Source organism: Rhinichthys klamathensis, unplaced genomic scaffold, assembly GCF_029890125.1.
Source record: "Rhinichthys klamathensis goyatoka isolate OS25496 unplaced genomic scaffold, OSU_Roscu_1.1 h1tg000014l_1, whole genome shotgun sequence".
In the NCBI taxonomy this organism is placed as follows: Eukaryota; Metazoa; Chordata; class Actinopteri; order Cypriniformes; family Leuciscidae; genus Rhinichthys; species Rhinichthys klamathensis.
In genome coordinates, this window is record NW_026606566.1 from 910,457 (window position 1) to 928,549 (window position 18,093).

The 18,093-nt window shown below is 37.9% G+C and overlaps 1 protein-coding gene and 2 non-coding genes across 3 annotated transcripts in view; 1 reads left to right on the plus strand and 2 right to left on the minus strand.

Annotated features, from left to right (window-relative positions):
- Positions 1-197: 197 nt before the first annotated feature.
- On the minus strand, positions 198-304 carry LOC130105346 (U6 spliceosomal RNA). Its single transcript, XR_008809583.1, has one exon. It is a non-coding gene; the product is annotated as a U6 spliceosomal RNA (small nuclear RNA).
- Positions 305-918: 614 nt separating this feature from the next.
- LOC130105148 (U6 spliceosomal RNA) lies at positions 919-1,025 on the minus strand. The gene has a single exon (XR_008809555.1). It is a non-coding gene; the product is annotated as a U6 spliceosomal RNA (small nuclear RNA).
- A 16,660-nt stretch (positions 1,026-17,685) lies between these two features.
- Positions 17,686-18,093, plus strand: part of dock10 (dedicator of cytokinesis 10) — a 141,282-nt gene continuing 140,874 nt past the window's right edge. Inside the window, exon 1 of the mRNA XM_056270746.1 lies at positions 17,686-17,944. Within this exon, the coding sequence (XP_056126721.1) occupies positions 17,837-17,944 (108 nt within the window). The 5' untranslated portion in view covers positions 17,686-17,836. The remainder of the gene's footprint in view (positions 17,945-18,093) is intronic.

The following is an 18,093-nucleotide window of genomic DNA, read 5'->3' on the forward strand; positions in this document are numbered from 1 at the left end:
TTTGAGGCATATGTATGGGGTCGAACCCTGTTGGCATCTGCTGAAGAAAGGGAGTGGACACACTTTGCTGGAAAAATGAGAGTGCCCTATAGACATTGGAGATGCACCAGTTCTTGACACAAGAGATCAAGAATGAAAATAAATAGTGGCAGGAAGGTATGAATCAAGTCCAGTGAAGCAGGCTTGATCACAGCTGCAAAAATATGGAGCGCTTCACAGATTTGCGTGTCATCCTTTCACAGGGGCCATGCTAATCTTCTGTGTATCGATGCAATTTTAGTATATGTGCTGCCTTAGCAAGCACGATCCTGGCTGCCCGCCCAAGGCATATGTACACCTCGGGTTCCAGCGAGCTATCACCAAGGTGGTAGGGCCCAGCGAGCCATCTACTGAAAGAATGGGGTGGGCAGACTTATCGATGGTACCAAAATACAAGCTCTGAATCGGCTGTGTCCTCCAGGTTTTCGAGAAAGAAATGAGTTGGCGGAAAGTGGAAAACAGGAAAATGCTTTGCTGTCTGTGCCAAGGTTCCATGCACTCGATGTAACTGGACACGATCTATCGCAGCAGGAGGAGTTAATCCTCTGGAGACCTTTAGGCAGAGGCCCTCGGCCACGCGACAGAAACAAAACCGTGAAGGACTCCACAGATTTTTTCCTTTGATTTATTCTTTGATTTTTTTCTCTGAATCGGTCTACTTTCAGCATAGGCGCTGCCTTAACAAGCAACAAACACAGCCTCATTTGAGGCATATGTATGGGGTCGAACCCTGTTCCCTGTCGGCATCTGCTGTAGAAAGGGAGTGGACACACTTTGCTGGAAAAATGAGAGTGCCCTATAGACATTGGAGATGCACCAGTTCTTGACACAAGAGATGAAGAATCCAGAATCCAGTGAAGCAGGCTTGATCACAGCTGCAAAAATATGGAGCGCTTCACGGATTTGCGTGTCATCCTTTCGCAGGGGCCATGCTAATCTTCTCTGTATCGATCCAATTTTAGTATATGTGCTGCCTTAGCAAGCACGATCCTGGCGGCCCGCCCAAGGCATATGTACACCTCGGGTTCCAGCGAGCTATCACCAAGGTGGTAGGGCCCAGCGAGCCATCTACTGAAAGAATGGGGTGGGCAGACTTATCGATGGTACCAAAATACAAGCTCTGAATGGGCTGTGTCCTCCAGGTTTTCGAGAAAGAAATGAGTTGGCGGAAAGTGGAAAACAGGAAAATGCTTTGCTGTCTGTGCCAAGGTTCCATGCACTCGATGTAACTGGACACGATCTATCGCAGCAGGAGGAGTTAATCCTCTGGAGACCTTTAGGCAGAGGCCCTCGGCCACGCGACAGAAACAAAACCGTGAAGGACTCCACAGATTTTTTCCTTTGATTTATTCTTTGATTTTTTTCTCTGAATCGGTCTACTTTCAGCATAGGCGCTGCCTTAACAAGCAACAAACACAGCCTCATTTGAGGCATATGTATGGGGTCGAACCCTGTTCCCTGTCGGCAGAGGTGTAGTGGTAAAAAAAGAGGTGGGTAAACTATAAATTCTGGTGGACCACGATGTGGTCACCCGGTAAGGTGGGCCACTGCCTACCTGATGATATTGCTAACATTGCTCGACATTAAGCCTTCGGACAAGTAAATCTGTCATTCACTTGTCTGAGTAAAAAAATTGCTCATCCGGATTTTTTTTTTTTTTTTGGTGTGTGTGTTAATTTATTCTGAAACAATATTCTCATTTATTCTGATTATTCTCATCAGTGTTCAATCAGCTTTGATATTTAAATCGGCATATTGTAATATCTGCACCTTTAAAGGGCATCCCCTCCCCCAATATTATTAAATGTATGCTTCATCTTTCATTTTAAATTCATAAATTTGGTCAATAAATTCAATTATTTAGAATAATAAGACACTATAGGGCTGTTACCCTAGGGGCTGATCAAAATAAATAATTTACACTGAAAAATTACAATTGTGTTAAATAATGTTATGAAATTTATTCAAATTTACATATAAGAAACATTGGAAAGAATGATACTACTTTTAAACATAACACTAAACCGCCAGTAGGTGGCGGCAGGCGACCGTCTTAATGAGTGAGTCATTGATTCATTCATTCAAACAAACAAACGATTCGTTCAAACGGCTGATTCATTCAAGAATGAGACAGATGTTTATGAATGGGTCATTGAATCTTTGACTCAATCGATTCGTTCAAAATGCTGAATCATTCAGTAATGAAAACAGGTTGAGTGTTCCTGTGAGATATGCGCCGTGGTTCTGCTGTGATTTTTGTTTGGAACTATTTTCCCTGCTGAAACAGAACGAAAACAGCCAATATTGCATCTAAAATGTAAGTGACTTAATTAGGTGTTCAAGCACGAAGTGCTGAAAACCTATTGTATTTGTACTGATTAGGTGTTCAAGCACGAAGTGCTGAAAACCTATTGTAATTGTACTGATTTTTATTATTAGGTGTTCAAGCACGAAGTGCTGAAAACCTATTGTAATTGTGCTGATTTTTATTATTATTATTATTATTCCGCCCTAAAACGCATCGTGCAGACCAAACCGTAAGAGCTAGAGACTTGATATTTGGGATTAAGGTAGCACAGAAATCGAGGAGAGGTTATCAAAATATGAGCCCGATTGGCCCATAGGTGGCGCTATAGCGCAAAAAACAAAAAAATGGCACTATTTTCCTTAAATCTCAATAACCCTGTGTCCCAGCATCAAGTGTCTTATATCATTGGAATCCTTGGCTCAAGCAGAACAAAAAAGGCCTCAAGGATTTCATTTCCGGTATGCAAATTTTTCCGCTATTTCCGGTTTTGTCTAAAACCTACTTTTGCGAACTAGTCCCTGGTTTTTTGCCCGATTGGAACCAAACCAGTGCAGAAAGATTCTCTGGACACTGAATATCAATAATTATCGAAAAAAAGTTGAAATTTCGATTCACGGTTGCGAGGGAGTGCCCAAACGTTCGAAGGAGGCGGAGCTAATTTTACTAAAATGGGTATAACTCGTGAGAGAAATGAAATATTTTCACCAAACTTGGTACACATGTGTATGAGCTCAATTCGAGGTCACAGTAAAAAAACCGCGGTGATTGGCCTCATGGTGGCGCTATAACATTTAAAAAACATAAAAGGGGGTGTGGCCACCTGACCGTTAGTCCGATTGACTTGAAAATTGGTATGCAGTGTCTTGGTCCAAGGTGCCATGTATGTGTAAAAGGATATTGGCATATCTCAAAAAACATGGCCGCCATTGACCAATGAAGTTTGAGCACCTGTGAGACGAGGTTAACGGAGGCCAATCGGAACGAAACTCGATGGGCATGTTCGACTCATGGCCCAAGAGGTCTGTAAGAGTTTTGAAAGAAATCGGCCACTAGTTGGCGCTAACGAGTTTTACGGCTCTGTAATCACTTGGTGTTGCACACATCCCCACAATATGAATATCATTTGATAGATCTCCTCATGTTGAACAACTTTGCCTTTAGAACCATTGCTGTCAATCAAACCGTTCATTAAATATTCACGAATATGTTAAAAACCTACTTTTGCGAACTAGTCCCTGGTTTTTCGCCCGATCGGAACCAGACCAGTCTAGGACAATTCTCTGGACTCTCTAGATCAATAATTATCGAAAAAAAGTTGAACTTTGCCCTTTGCTTTGCTATAACAGGGTCATTTATAAAAGGGGTGTGTCAAAACACACTAAAAAGCCTATAAATCATAAATAAATGCTCAGAACTTCACAAAAATTGATGAGCATATGTGTCATACCATGGTGAAGAAGCATGCAAAGTTTCATGGAGATCGGACAATAGGTGGCGCTATAACTGTTGAAAAGCTTTAAAACCATGTATTTCCTATGGTAAAGTGCCTGTATTGGCTGTAAATGGTCTTTTCCATCTATGATCGTATAATTTTCATATCTTAATGTTTAAAACCAGTGCAGTACAATTATCTGGACTCTCTAGATCAATAATTATCAGAAAAGGTATAATTACTTCATTTGGATGGCTATAATAGAGTGTAAATCGGATGGCTATAACAGCTTGGATGGCTATAACAGCCAATAAGTGGTATTTTACTGCCCCCTGCTGTCATTTCATCATACTACTCTCTAATATTTTTATATATAATTGATATTTACACTTTATTAAATCATTATTTTAACATTTACAATCACATTTTGTCAAAATTCATCTATTGCTCTGTACTCTCTAGAACAATAATTATAGAAAAATGTATAACTTCTTCATTTGGATGACTATAATAGGGTCACTTCAATATGTAACCTTGACCGAAAGCCAATATCTTTTCAATAAATGCTCATAGCTTCTTAAAAAAAGGTCAAGAACAGCTATAACTGCTTGAAAAAAGGCTAACAGCAATAAGTGGTATTTTACTGCCCCCTTCTGTTTAAAAAAAGTCATTTTGTCACACTACTCAACTATAATTAATATTTAGACTTTATAAATTCACTATTTTAACATTTACAATAACATTTAGTCAAAAATCGTCTATTGAAGTGACAATTGAGTCACATTGGCTCCTGAAGTTCCAAATGTCTCTATCTACATCAGAATGAGCGTGTGTAGATTAAATGATATGAAAAACATGGCCTATTGTATAAGTAGGCTGTAATAACACTGTTGTCCACTAGATGGAGCAGCAGCATTAGACATTTTTAATCTTTTTTTATCAGCTTTCAGCATTGGCTAACAAACAAATGCTTAAAGCATTTTCTTTAATGTGTTTTATATTATTACATTGCAAAGAAATATGTGAAATGCTCATATACCATTAAAACTGATTTTCACAATAACATATCCCAAAAATGTGTGTGTGTGTGTGTGTGTGTGTGTGTGTGTGTGTGTGTGTGTGTGTGTGTGTAAGCAGGCATTATGGAGTTAACATGAAAAAAATGGTTTGCTTCAGTGGAGAATACTGGAGAAACAAAGTAGTTGAAAATGAAAGTGAGCCAATAAGTGGTCTTCTACTGCCCTCTGCTGGCCACTCTTCTTATTAATAGTCTTTTTTTTGTATATAGACACTATAAAATCACTTATATAACAATTACTATTATAACACATTCATATTTTGTCAGAGTTTATCACTTCAATTGTTCTTATGCTTCACATAATTGCTATCAACGTGGTAAATCATGGTAAATAACGCCAGAAACATGGTAAATCATAGTAAAAAAGGTAAATCATGCTAGAATCCTGGTAAATTATTCTAGAATGTGCTATATCATGGTAAATCATCATATAACATGGTATATCAAGGTAAACTATGGAAAATCATGTTAGATTCATGGTAAATCATACTGAAACATGGTAAATCATGAAAAATCACACTGAAATGTAGTATATCACTGTAAATCATGCTTGCTACATAAAACTTAATGTCTTTTCATGCTTTTGTGCTTAACGGCCTGAAAGGCCTTAACTGCTTGAACGCCGCTAAAATGCTGCTTGTTATTATTATTAGGTGTTCAAGCACGAAGTGCTGAAAACCTATTGTAATTGTACTGATTTTTATTATTATTATTATTATTATTATTCTTCTGCCGTAAAACGCATTGTGCAGACCAAACCGTAAGAGCTAGAGACTTGAAACTTTGTCAGATGGTAGTACAAAAATCGAGGAGAGGTTATCAAATTATGAGCCCAATTGGCCCATAGGTGGCGCTATAGCAACCAATTGCGCGTAACTGGTCATAACTCCTAGACCGTAAGTCGTAGACTCAAGTGTCTTATATCACTGGAAAGCTGGTCACCGGACGAAAAAAACGTATATCTCCGATTTCATTTCCGTCATGATAGATTTTCCGCCATTTTGAATTTTGTCAAAAAACGACTTTTGCGAACTAGTCCCTGATTTTTCGCCCGATCGGAACCAAACCAGTGCACAAATGTTCTGTGGAGTCTGAATATACATTATAATCGAAAAAAAGTTGAAATTTCGATTTCCGGTCGCTAGGGGGCACAAAAAGAACGTTGTGGGAGGAGCCTATTTTACTAAAATGGCTATAACTCCAGAAGTAAATTAGGTAGGCTCACCAAACTTGGTACAGGTGTGCATGACTTCAATCTGAGGTCACAGTAAAAAAATCGCGACGATCGAACACTAGGTGGCGCTATAACATGAAAAAAACATATAAAGGACTGACCGTTAGTCCGATTGACTTGAAAATTGGTATGCAGTGTCTTGGTCCAAGGCCCCATGTATGTCTATAAGGACATTGGCGTATCTCAAAAAACATGGCCGCCATCAACCAATGAAGTTTGAGCCCCTATGAGACGAGGTTAACGGAGGCCAATCGGAACGAAACTCGATGGGCATGTTTGACTCATGGCCTAAGAGGTCTGTAAGAGTTTTGAAAGAAATCGGCCACTAGTTGGCGCTAACGAGTTTTACGGCTCTGTAATCACGTGATGTTGCACACATCCCCCCAAAATGCATATCAATTGATAGATCTCCTCATGGTGAACAACTTTGCCTCTAGAACCATTGCTGTCAATCAAATCATTCATTAAATATTCACGAATATGTTAAAAACCTACTTTTGCGAACTAGTCCCTGGTTTTTCGCCCGATCAAAACCAGACCAGTCTAGGACAATTCTCTGGACTCTCTAGATCAATAATTATCAAAAAAAAGTTGAACTTTGCCCTTTGCTTTGCTATAACAGCATTATTTATGAAAATAGGTGTGTCATAACACACTCAAAAGCCTATAAATCATAAATAAAAACTCAGAACTTCACAAAAATTGGTAAGCATATGTGACATAACATCATGAACATGCATGCAAAGTTTTATGGAGATCGGACCATAGGTGGCGCTATAACTGTTGAAAAGCTTTAAAACCATGTATTTCCTATGGTAAATTGCCTGTATTTGCTGTAAATGGTCTTTTCCATCTATTATCATATAATCTTTATATTATAATGTTCAAAATCAGGGCAGTACAATTCTCTGGACTCTCTAGATCAATAATTATCGAAAAAAAGTTGAACTTTGCCATTTGGTTCATTATAACAGGATAATTTACAAAAAGGGGCGTGTCAAAATACACTCAAAAGCCTATAAATCATAAATAAAAACTCAGAACTTTACAAAAATTGGTGAGCATATGTGACATAACATGCTGAGGAAGCATGCAAAGTTTCATGGAGATCGGACAATAGGTGGCGCTATAACTGTTGAAAAGCTTTAAAACCATGTATTTCCTATGGTAAATTGCCTGTATTGGCTGTAAATGGTGTGTTCCATCTATGATCATATAATATTTATATCATAATGTTCAAAATCAGTGCAGTACAATTATCTGGACTCTCTAGATAAATAATTATCAAAAAAGTTATAACTTCTTCATTTGGATGGCTATAATAGGGTCACTTCAATATGTAGCCTTGACCAAGAAAGCCTATATCTCTTCAATGAATGTTCAGATTTTCTTAAAAACAAGTCAGAACATGTGACTCTAAATAAGATAAGAAATAATGCATCTATAACAGTTAAAAAGGTTAAAGTTATAACATAATGGCATATTAAGCCAATAAGTGGTATTCTACTGCCCCCTGCTGTTTAAAATAGTCATTTTGTCATGCTACTAACTACTAATATTCTATAATTCTTATTTAGAGTTTATAAAATCACTATTTTAACATTTACACTCACATTTTGTCAAAATTCATCTATTGAAGCATTGTGTCACAGACAAATGTTAATCCTGAATGAGAGACAGTTCAAATCACTTTATCTACAACAGAATGTGTGTGTGTAGTCCCATGTTTCTGAATAAATCCTGAATAATCTGATTAATAGCTTGCAAAGACATATTTGAATGGTCTATAAGCATTTCATATATTTTCATAATGACGTGTGTGTGTGTGTGTGTGTCTAGATATGAATGCAAAAAGACTTTATTAATAAGTAGAGTGGCCAGCAGAGGGCAGTAGAAGACCACTTATTGGCTCACTTTCATTTTAACAGCCTTGAGTTTCAACAACATTCTGAACTAAAGCAAATCATGCTAGAACAGGGTAAATCATGTAAAGCATACTACAAAATGGAATATCATGGTAAAACTATGGTAAATCATGCTAGATTCATGGCAAATCATACTAGAACATGGTAAATCATGGTAAAAGTATGGTAAAGCATGGTAAAACTATGGTAAATCATGGTAAAACTATGGTAAATCATGCTAGAATCATGGTAAATCATACCAGAGCGTGGTAAATCATGGTAAACGATGGTAAATTATGCTACAACAGGGTAAATCATGTAAAGCATACTAGAACATTGTGAATCATGCTAGATTCATGGTAAATCATACTGGAACATGGTAAATCATGGTAAAACTATGGTGAATCATGTTAGATTCATGGTAATTCATACCAGAGCGTGGTAAATCGTGGCAAACGATGGTAAATTATGCTACAACAGGGTAAATCATGTAAAGCATACTAGAACATTGTGAATCATGCTAGATTCATGGTAAATCATACTAGAACATGATAAATTATGGTAAAACTATGGTAAATCATACTAGATTCATGGTAAATCATATTAGAACATGGTAAATCATGGTAAAACTATGGTAAATCATGCTAGATTCATGGTAATTCATACCAGAGCGTGGTAAATCATGGTAAACGATGGTAAATTAGGCTACAACAGGGTAAATCATGTAAAGCATACTAGAACATTGTGAATCATGCTAGATTCATGGTAAATCATACTAGAACATGGTAAATCATGGTAAAACTATGGTAAATCATACTAGATTCATGGTAAATCATTCTAGAACATGGTAAATCATGGTAAAACTATGGTAAATCATGCTAGATTCATGGTAATTCATACCAGAGCATTGTAAATCATGGTAAACGATGGTAAATTATGCTACAACAGGGTAAATCATGTAAAGCATACTAGAACATTGTGAATCATGCTAGATTCATGGTAAATCAAACTAGAACATGGTAAATCATGGTAAAACTATGGTAAATCATGGTAAAGCTATGGTAAATCATACTAGAACATGGTTAATCATGGTAAAATTATGGTAAATCATGCTAGTATCATGGTAAATCATGGTAAACGGTTTTCCATCTATTATGTCAGTGGTTACATGCTTGCTAAATGTCTTTAATGTCTTTAAAAAGCCTATTTTTCTAAAATGGCTATAACTCCAGAAGTAAATTAGATAGGCTCACCAAACTTGGTACACGTATGCATGAGTTCAATCTGAGGTCACAGTAAAAAAATCGCGATGATCGAACACTAGGTGGCGCTATAACATGAAAAAAACATATAAAGGACTGACCGTTAGTCCGATTGACTTGAAAATTGGTATGCAGTGTCTTGGTCCAAGGCCCCATGTATGTCTATGAGGACATTGACGTATCTCAAAAAACATGGCCGCCATTGACCAATGAATTTGAGACGAGGTTAACAGAGGCCAATCGGAACGAAACTCGATGGGCATGTTCGACTCATGGCCTAAGAGGTCTGTAAGAGTTTTGAAAGAAATCGGCCACTAGTTGGCGCTAACGAGTTTTACGGCTCTGTAATCACGTGGTGTTGTACACATCCCCCCAAAATGCATATCATTTGATAGATCTCCTCATGGTGAACAACTTTGCCTCTAGAACCATTGCTGTCAATCAAATCGTTCATTAAATATTCACGAATATGTTAAAAACCTACTTTTGCGAACTAGTCCCTGGTTTTTCGCCCGATCAAAACCAGACCAGTCTAGGACAATTCTCTGGACTCTCTAGATCAATAATTATCAAAAAAAAGTTGAACTTTGCCCTTTGGTTCACTGTAACAGGGTCATTTAGAAAAGGGGCGTGTCAAAATACACTCAAAAGCCTATAAATCATAAATGAAAACTCAGAACTTGACAAAAATTGATGAGCATATGTGACATAACATCATTAACAAGCATGCAAAGTTTTATGGAGATTGGACCATAGGTGGCGCTATAACTGTTAAAAAGCTTTAAAACTATATATTTCCTATGGTAAATTGCCTGTATTGGCTTTAAATGGTGTTTTCCATCTATTATGTCAGTGGTTAAATGTATGCTTAATAAAACTTAATGTCTTTTGATGCTTTTGTGCTTAACGGCCTTAAAGGCCTTAACTGCTTGAACACCGCTAAATGCTGCTTGCAGCTTTAATTATTATTATTATTATTATTCTTCTGCCGTAAAACGCATCGTGCAGACCAAACCGTAAGAGCTAGAGACTTGAAACTTTGTCAGATGGTAGTACAAAAATCGAGGAGAGCTTATCAAATTATGAGCCCGATTGGCCCATAGGTGGCGCTATAGCAACCAATTGCGCAAAACTGCTCATAACTCCTAGACCGTAAGTCGTAGACTCAAGTGTCTTATATCATTGGAAAGCTGGACTCCTGACTTAAAAAACGTATATCTCCGATTTCATTTCCGTCATGATAGATTTTCCGCCATTTTGAATTTTGTTAAAAAACGACTTTTGCAAACTAGTCCCTGGTTTTTCGCCCGATCGGAACCAAACCAGTGCACAAATGTTCTGTGGAGTCTGAATATAAATTATAATCGAAAAAAAGTTGAAATTTCTATTTTCGGTCGCAAGGGGGCGCAAAAAGAACGTTGTGGGAGGAGCCTATTTTACTAAAACGGCTATAACTCCAGAAGTAAATTAGGTAGGTTCACCAAACTTGGTACAGGTGTGCATGACTTCAATCTGAGGTCACAGTAAAAAAATTGCGACGATCGAACACTAGGTGGCGCTATAACATGAAAAAAACATATAAAGGACTGACCGTTAGTCCGATTGACTTGAAAATTGGTATGCAGTGTCTTGGTCCAAGGCCCCATGTATGTCTATGAGGACATTGGCGTATCTCAAAAAACATGGCCGCCATCGACCAATGAAGTTTGAGCCCCTATGAGACGAGGTTAACGGAGGCCAATCGGAACGAAACTCGATGGGCATGTTCGACTCATGGCCTAAGAGGTCTGTAAGAGTTTTGAAAGAAATCGGCCACTAGTTGGCGCTAACGAGTTTTACGGCTCTGTAATCACGTGGTGTTGCACACATGCCCCCAAAATGCATATTATTTGATAGATCTCCTCATGGTGAACAACTTTGCCTCTAGAACCATTGCTGTCAATCAAATCGTTCATTAAATATTCACGAATATGTTAAAAACCTACTTTTGCGAACTAGTCCCTGGTTTTTCGCCCGATCAAAACCAGACCAGTCTAGGACAATTCTCTGGACTCTCTAGATCAATAATTATCAAAAAAAAGTTGAACTTTGCCCTGTGGTTCACTGTAACAGGGTCATTTAGAAAAGGGGCGTGTCAAAATATACTCAAAAGCCTATAAATCATAAATGAAAACTCAGAACTTGACAAAAATTGATGAGCATATGTGTCATACCATGGTGAGGAAGCATGCAAAGTTTCATGGAGATCGGACCATAGGTGGCGCTATAACTGTTAAAAAGCTTTAAAACCATGTATTTCCTATGGTAAATTGCCTGTATTGGCTGTAAATGGGGTTTTCCATCTATGATCATATAATGTTCATATAATAATGTTAAAACCAGTGCAGTACAATTCTCTGGACTCTCTAGAGCAATAATTATCAGAAAAGGTATAACTTCTTCATTTGGATAGCTATAATAGGGTCACTTCAATATGTAGCCTTGACCAAGTGTCCCCAAACGCCTATATATCTCTTCAATGAATGCTCAGATCTTCTTCAAATCAAGTCAGAACATGTGACACATGACTCTAAACAAGCGTGAAAAATTTCAGACAGATCGGACAAAATATGCCTCTATAACAATTAAAAAGGTGCAAATGATATGAAGAATGGCATGTTAAGCCAATAAGTGGTATTCTACTGCCCCCTGCTGTTTAAAATAGTCATTTTGTCATGCTACTAACTAATATTATTCTATAATTCTTATTTAGACTTTATAAAATCACTATTTTAACATTGACACTCACATTTAGTCAAAATTCATTGTCACATTGACAAATGTGAACCCTGAATGAGACAGTTTAATCTACAATAGAATGTGTGTGTGTGTAGTCCCATGTTTCTGAATAAATTCTGAATAATCTGATTACTAGCTTGCAAAGACATGAAATGCTTATAGACCATTAAAATATCTTTTCATAATGACTTTGTGTGTGTGTGTGTGTGTGTGTGTGTGTGTGTGTGTGTGTGTGTGTGTGTGTGTGTGTGTGTGTGTGTGTGTGTGTGTGTGTGTGTGTGAGCAAATGTCTACATATGATTGCAAAAGCACCTGTAAAAACACTTTATTAATAAGTAGAAGGCCAGCAGAGGGCAGTAAAAGACCACTTATTGGCTCACTCTCATTTTGACACACTTGATTTTCAACAGTAAATCAAAGCACTAAAGCAAACCAGTTTTTCCATGTTAACTATTATAACACCATCATTATTTTTTTCGTCAGAGTTTATCACTTCATTTTTATTGGCCCTTCACATCAATGCAGCAATGTGGTAAATCATGGTAAATCACGATAGAAACATGGTAAATCATAGTAAAAAATACTATTACATGGTGTATCATGGCAAATCATGCTAGCAATGTGATGAATCTTGTTAAATCATGCTACAATCCTGGTAAATCATTCTAGAATGTGGTATATCATGGTAAATCATCCTATAACATGGTAAATCATGGTAAACTGTGGTAAATCATGCTAGATTCATATTAAATCATACTGGAACATGGTAGATCATGAAAAATCACACTAAATTTGGTATATCATGGTAAATCATGCTAAAACATGGTCTATTCCATCTATGATGTCAATGGTTAAATGCTTGCTAAATACAACTTAATGTCTTTTGATGCTTTTGTGCTTAACGGCCTTAAAGGCCTTAACTGCTTGAACACCGCTAAATGCTGCTTGCAGCTTTAATTTTTATTATTATTATTCTCCGCTAAAACGCATCGTACAGCCCAAACCGTAAGTGCTAGAGACTTGATATTTGGGATTAAGGTAGCACAGAAATCGAGGAGAGGTTGAGAGAGTATGAGCCCGATTGGCCCATAGGTGGCGCTATAGCAACAAAAGCGCGAAAGTGATCATAACTCCTAGACCGTATGTCGTAGACTCAAGTGTCTTATATCATTGGAAAGCTGGACTTCTGACTTAAAAAACGTATATCTCCGATTTCATTTGCGGTATGCAAATTTTTCCGCCATTTTGAATTTTGTCAAAAAACTACTTTTGCGAACTAGTCCCTGGTTTTTCGCCCGATCGGAACCAAACCAGTGCATACATGTTCTTTGGAGTCTGAATATCAATAATTATCGAAAAAAAGTCGAAATTTCGATTTCTGGTCGCTAGGGGGCGCAAAATAAACGTTGTGGGAGGAGCCTATTTTACTAAAATGGCTATAACTCCAGAAGTAAATGAGATATCTTCACCAAACTTGACACACATGTGTATGAGGACAGTTTGGGGTCACAGTAAAAAAACCGCGTCGATCTACCGCTAGGTGGCGCTATAACATTAAAAAAACATAAATAGGGCTATGACCACGTGACCGTTAGTCCGATTGACTTGAAAATTGGTATGCAGTGTCTTGGTCCAAGGCCCCATGTATGTGTATGAGGACATTGGCGTATCTCAAAAAACATGGCCGCCATCGGCCAATGAAGTTTGAGCACCTATGAGACGAGGTTAACGAAGGCTGATCGGAACGAAACTCAATGGGCATGTTCGACTCATGGCCCAAGAGGTCTGTAAGAGTTTTGAAAGAAATCGGCCACTAGTTGGCGCTAACGAGTTTTATGGCTCTGTAATCACGTGGTGTTGCACACATCACGTGGTGTTTCCCATAATATGCATATCATTTGATAGATCTCCTCATGTTGAACAACTTTGCCTCTAAATCCATTGCTGTCAATCAAATCATTCATTAAATATTCACAAATATGTTAAAAACCTACTTTCGCAAACTAGTCCCTGGTTTTTCGCCCGATCGGAACCAGACCAGTCTAGGACAATTCTCTGGACTCTCTAGATCAATAATTATCGAAAAAATGTTGAACTTTGCCCTTTGGTTCACTGTAACAGGGTCATTAAGAAAAGGGGGCGTGTCAAAATACACTTAAAAGCCTATAAATCATAAATAAAAACTCAGAACTTCACAAAAATTGATGAGCACATGTGTCATAACATGGTGAAGAAGCATGCAAAGTTTCATGGAGATCGGACCATAGGTGGCGCTATAACTGTCAAAAAGGTCGCCTGTTATTAGGTGTTCAAGCTCGAAGTGCTGAAAACCTATTGTAATTGCTATTTGAAAAAAGAAAAAAAAAACCTAAAACGCATCGTGCAGCCCAAACCGTAAGGCCTAGAGACTTAAAACCAGGCCAGGTGGTAGGGCCTCAGTTTGGGGAGAACCTATCAGAGTATGACCCCGATTGGCCCATAGGTGGCGTTACAGTACCCAAAAGTACTAAATTGCTCATAACTCCTATACCGTTTGACTTAGAATCAAGCTTTTTACACCACTGTGATCCTTGGGTCAAGGCGGTAAAAATGTATATCTCCAAAATCGATTTAGGCCAGAAAAATTTCTGCTATGTCCAATTTTGTCCAAAACCTACTTTCGCAAACTAGTCCCTGGTTTTTCGCCCGATCGGAACCAAACCAATCTAGGACAATTCTCTGGACTCTCTAGATCAATAATTATCAAAAAAATGTTGAACTTTGCCCTTTGGTTCACTGTAACAGGGTCATTAAGAAAAGGGGACGTGTCAAAATACACTCAAACGCCTATAAATCATAAATAAAAACTCAGAACTTCACAAAAATTGGTGAGCCTATGTGTAATAACTTGGTGAAGAAGCATGCAAAGTTTCATGGAGATCGGACCATAGTTGGTGCTATAACTGTCAAAAAGCTTTAAAACCATATATTTCCTATGTTAAATTGCCTGTATTGACTGTAAATGCTGATCTCTTAAATGAATGCTCAGATCTTCTTTAAAAAAGGTCAAGAACATGTCTAATATCACTCTGAACAGCATTGAAAAATTTCAGACAAATCGGACAAAATTTGCCTCTATTATTAATTGTAACAATTGCAGTAAACATTTCTTTTTTCCATCACATAGTTCAAATAACTGTATCTACAACAGAATGTGTGTGTGTAGTCCTAGGTTTCTGAATAAATGCAAAATAATCTGATTAATAGTTTACAAACACATTATGTGAAATGCTTATAGACCATTAAAGTATATTTTCATAATGACACATCCCAATAGCATTGAAAACCACAACAACAACATTTGTCTTTATTTGTGTGTGTGTGTATGTGTGCTAGCATGCTAGAATCATATTACATCATAGGCTACTAGAATGTGTTCAATTGTGGTAAATCATGCAAGAACAGGGTAAACCATGGTGAATCATACTAGAACTCGGTATATCATAGTAAACTATGGTAAATCACACTGTAACATAGTAAATCATTAACAATCACACTGAAATGTGGTATATCATGGTAAATCATGCTAAAACATGGTCTATTCCATCTATGATGTCAATAGTTAAATGCTTGCTACATAAAACTTATTGTCTTTTGATGCTTTTGTGCTTAACGGCCTTAAAGGCCTTAACTGCTTGAACACCGCTAAATGCTGCTAGCAGCTTTAATTTTAACTGTTTATTGAACTGTTGTAGGAAATGTCACATTTTCAATTGTGATGGTGTTCAGGAAAAATAATTGAGGTTGCTTAACATATGTTAAAAATATAAAAACTCCACATTTAGATTTTTTTTATAGGCAGTATGTTGTTAACTGGTTAACTGAGTGTGTGTGTGCGCTCATTTGTGTAGATTTCTCCTCGAGAGGCTGCGCGAGCGTCAACAGCGCAACTTTACCGTCCGTCAGTAAAAGTCAACAACACTGACAGTAAAGCAGCGCAATATGAAAGAGTTCGTCTTAGTTTTAAAAACCTATGAAACTAATAATGAACAATATGAAACTAAAACGACATAAGCTTAATTTAAAATGTCTTAGGAACTACGGGCTATTTAGAGGTGGATAAACGCTATTTAGAGGTAGATAAACGCAATTTAGAGGTGGATAAACGCACTTTGGAGGTGGGTAAACGCTATTTCCGAATATTGGGAGGTGCGTAAACGGCGTTTACGTGCGTTTAGCCTCCACTACATCCTTGGCTATGGTTAGACGTCTTATTCTTGGGCTATGGTTAGACGTCTATAGATTTTCACTGACAGCCCAAATTTAGCCTTGTTTTAGCCTAGACGTCTGGGCTGTGTTTAGACGGCTATTAGACGTCTTTTAGACGCAAAATTGCTTGCTGGGTAATGATCGTTGCGACAGAAGTGAATCAATCAAAACTAACTTTAACTGAAAAAATAACTTAATTCTAGAGCTGCCATAAAGCCAAAACAATCTGTTACTTTAATTTCCTATTATCACTGTAAAGCCGCATTGTGGAACAATCTACATTGTTAAAAGCGCTATATAAATGAAGATGACTTGACTTGGCACGTTCCAATTCAGCCTATTGCAAAAGTTCCACCAGTAGTGGACACTCATGCAGCGTAAGCAATGACGTACATCCAAGTGAATGAGACGGAGGGAAGTTAGCGAGTAAACGGCATGACAATTTTGGACTGGAACGCAGCCCCAGTAGATAGAAATGGCTCATTCTAAGGTAATAAAACATAACGGTTCATTATCTAATACTGAAGAGTCAAAAAATACAAAGCTGGTGTGCACATCCCAAACACCCAAATTGGGCTCAGGTGCAGGACAACTAAGTGAAATAAACTTCTTTATTTCATTATCTAATACACCACTGAAAACATAGTATACTATATTGCATTTCTGTCTACAGATCCTCCTAAATATTATACAATGCACCTTTAAATAGTTAATTAATTAAAAGATGAGCAGCAATATGTAACTTCACATTTTATAAATAATTAAGAGGGTAGGCCTACGCTTTTTCTCACTTAAGCACCTGCTTAAAGATTATTTTTTAAAAACCATTGCAACCCGATTATTTCGGGAAATTACGTCATGACAGTATTGCTGAGGCTCCAACCAACCACTTTTGACATACTTTTGTAATAATGTGTGTTCTGTTTTGTGGAGCTGACGCGCGATGGCGCTAAAGTCCATGAATGCTTTCACGCGCGCACTTCAACCACCATCACCACCACTTCAAGACAGTTTGGTTAAAATTACATGCTCACCGAGATTATCGCAGTAAGACTACTTTTTATGCATACGGACTGTAAATATTTAACATATCAAGATGTTGGGCGTCTTAATGTCATATTAATTATAATCTCGGTCAAAGAATGTTTAAATGCACTTGATCTGTTGACTTGTATGCACTGCATTTGACATTCTGATGATGTGGAATCAGTTAAAGCAAGACTGGTCGGGATGGTCTGTCTGCACCACATGAATACATTCATCTCAATTAGGCTATTATAATCCATCGCTCGACACTATCAGGGTTTGCATTATTGTTCCTTCTACTGGCAATGCTTGGGAATGCTACTAAAATGCTGAATTCCAGGAGCACGGTCTGTATGATTGCTGAGTAACCCGAGCCCTGCCCACCGCGCTTGTAGTAAAGCTGCTGAGTGGAAGCGACAGTGAGACGAAGGACGTGCATTTGCAGTCTTTCGATTTCAACGTGATAAACACATTACGGATTCGTGGCACACACTGCAGATTGTAGCCCCGAATGTACCGATGAAGAAATGGCAGCGGAATCGACCCGGAGATTTACGAAAAGCCTACTGAAGCCGGGAAGCGCCGCTGAGATACGGCAAACCGCATCCAATGCCGTAAGGAATGCTACTATAACGGTAAGACATGCGGACAAGGACAGGGCTCCTTTTGCCTTATTTTGATGCTTTTTGGTGGACGGACAAGACAACGTGTACACCATTTTCCAGTGATTTGCGTAAAGAGAATCACACTGTGCCTGGATCCCCGACCTAACGGGAAATAGAGG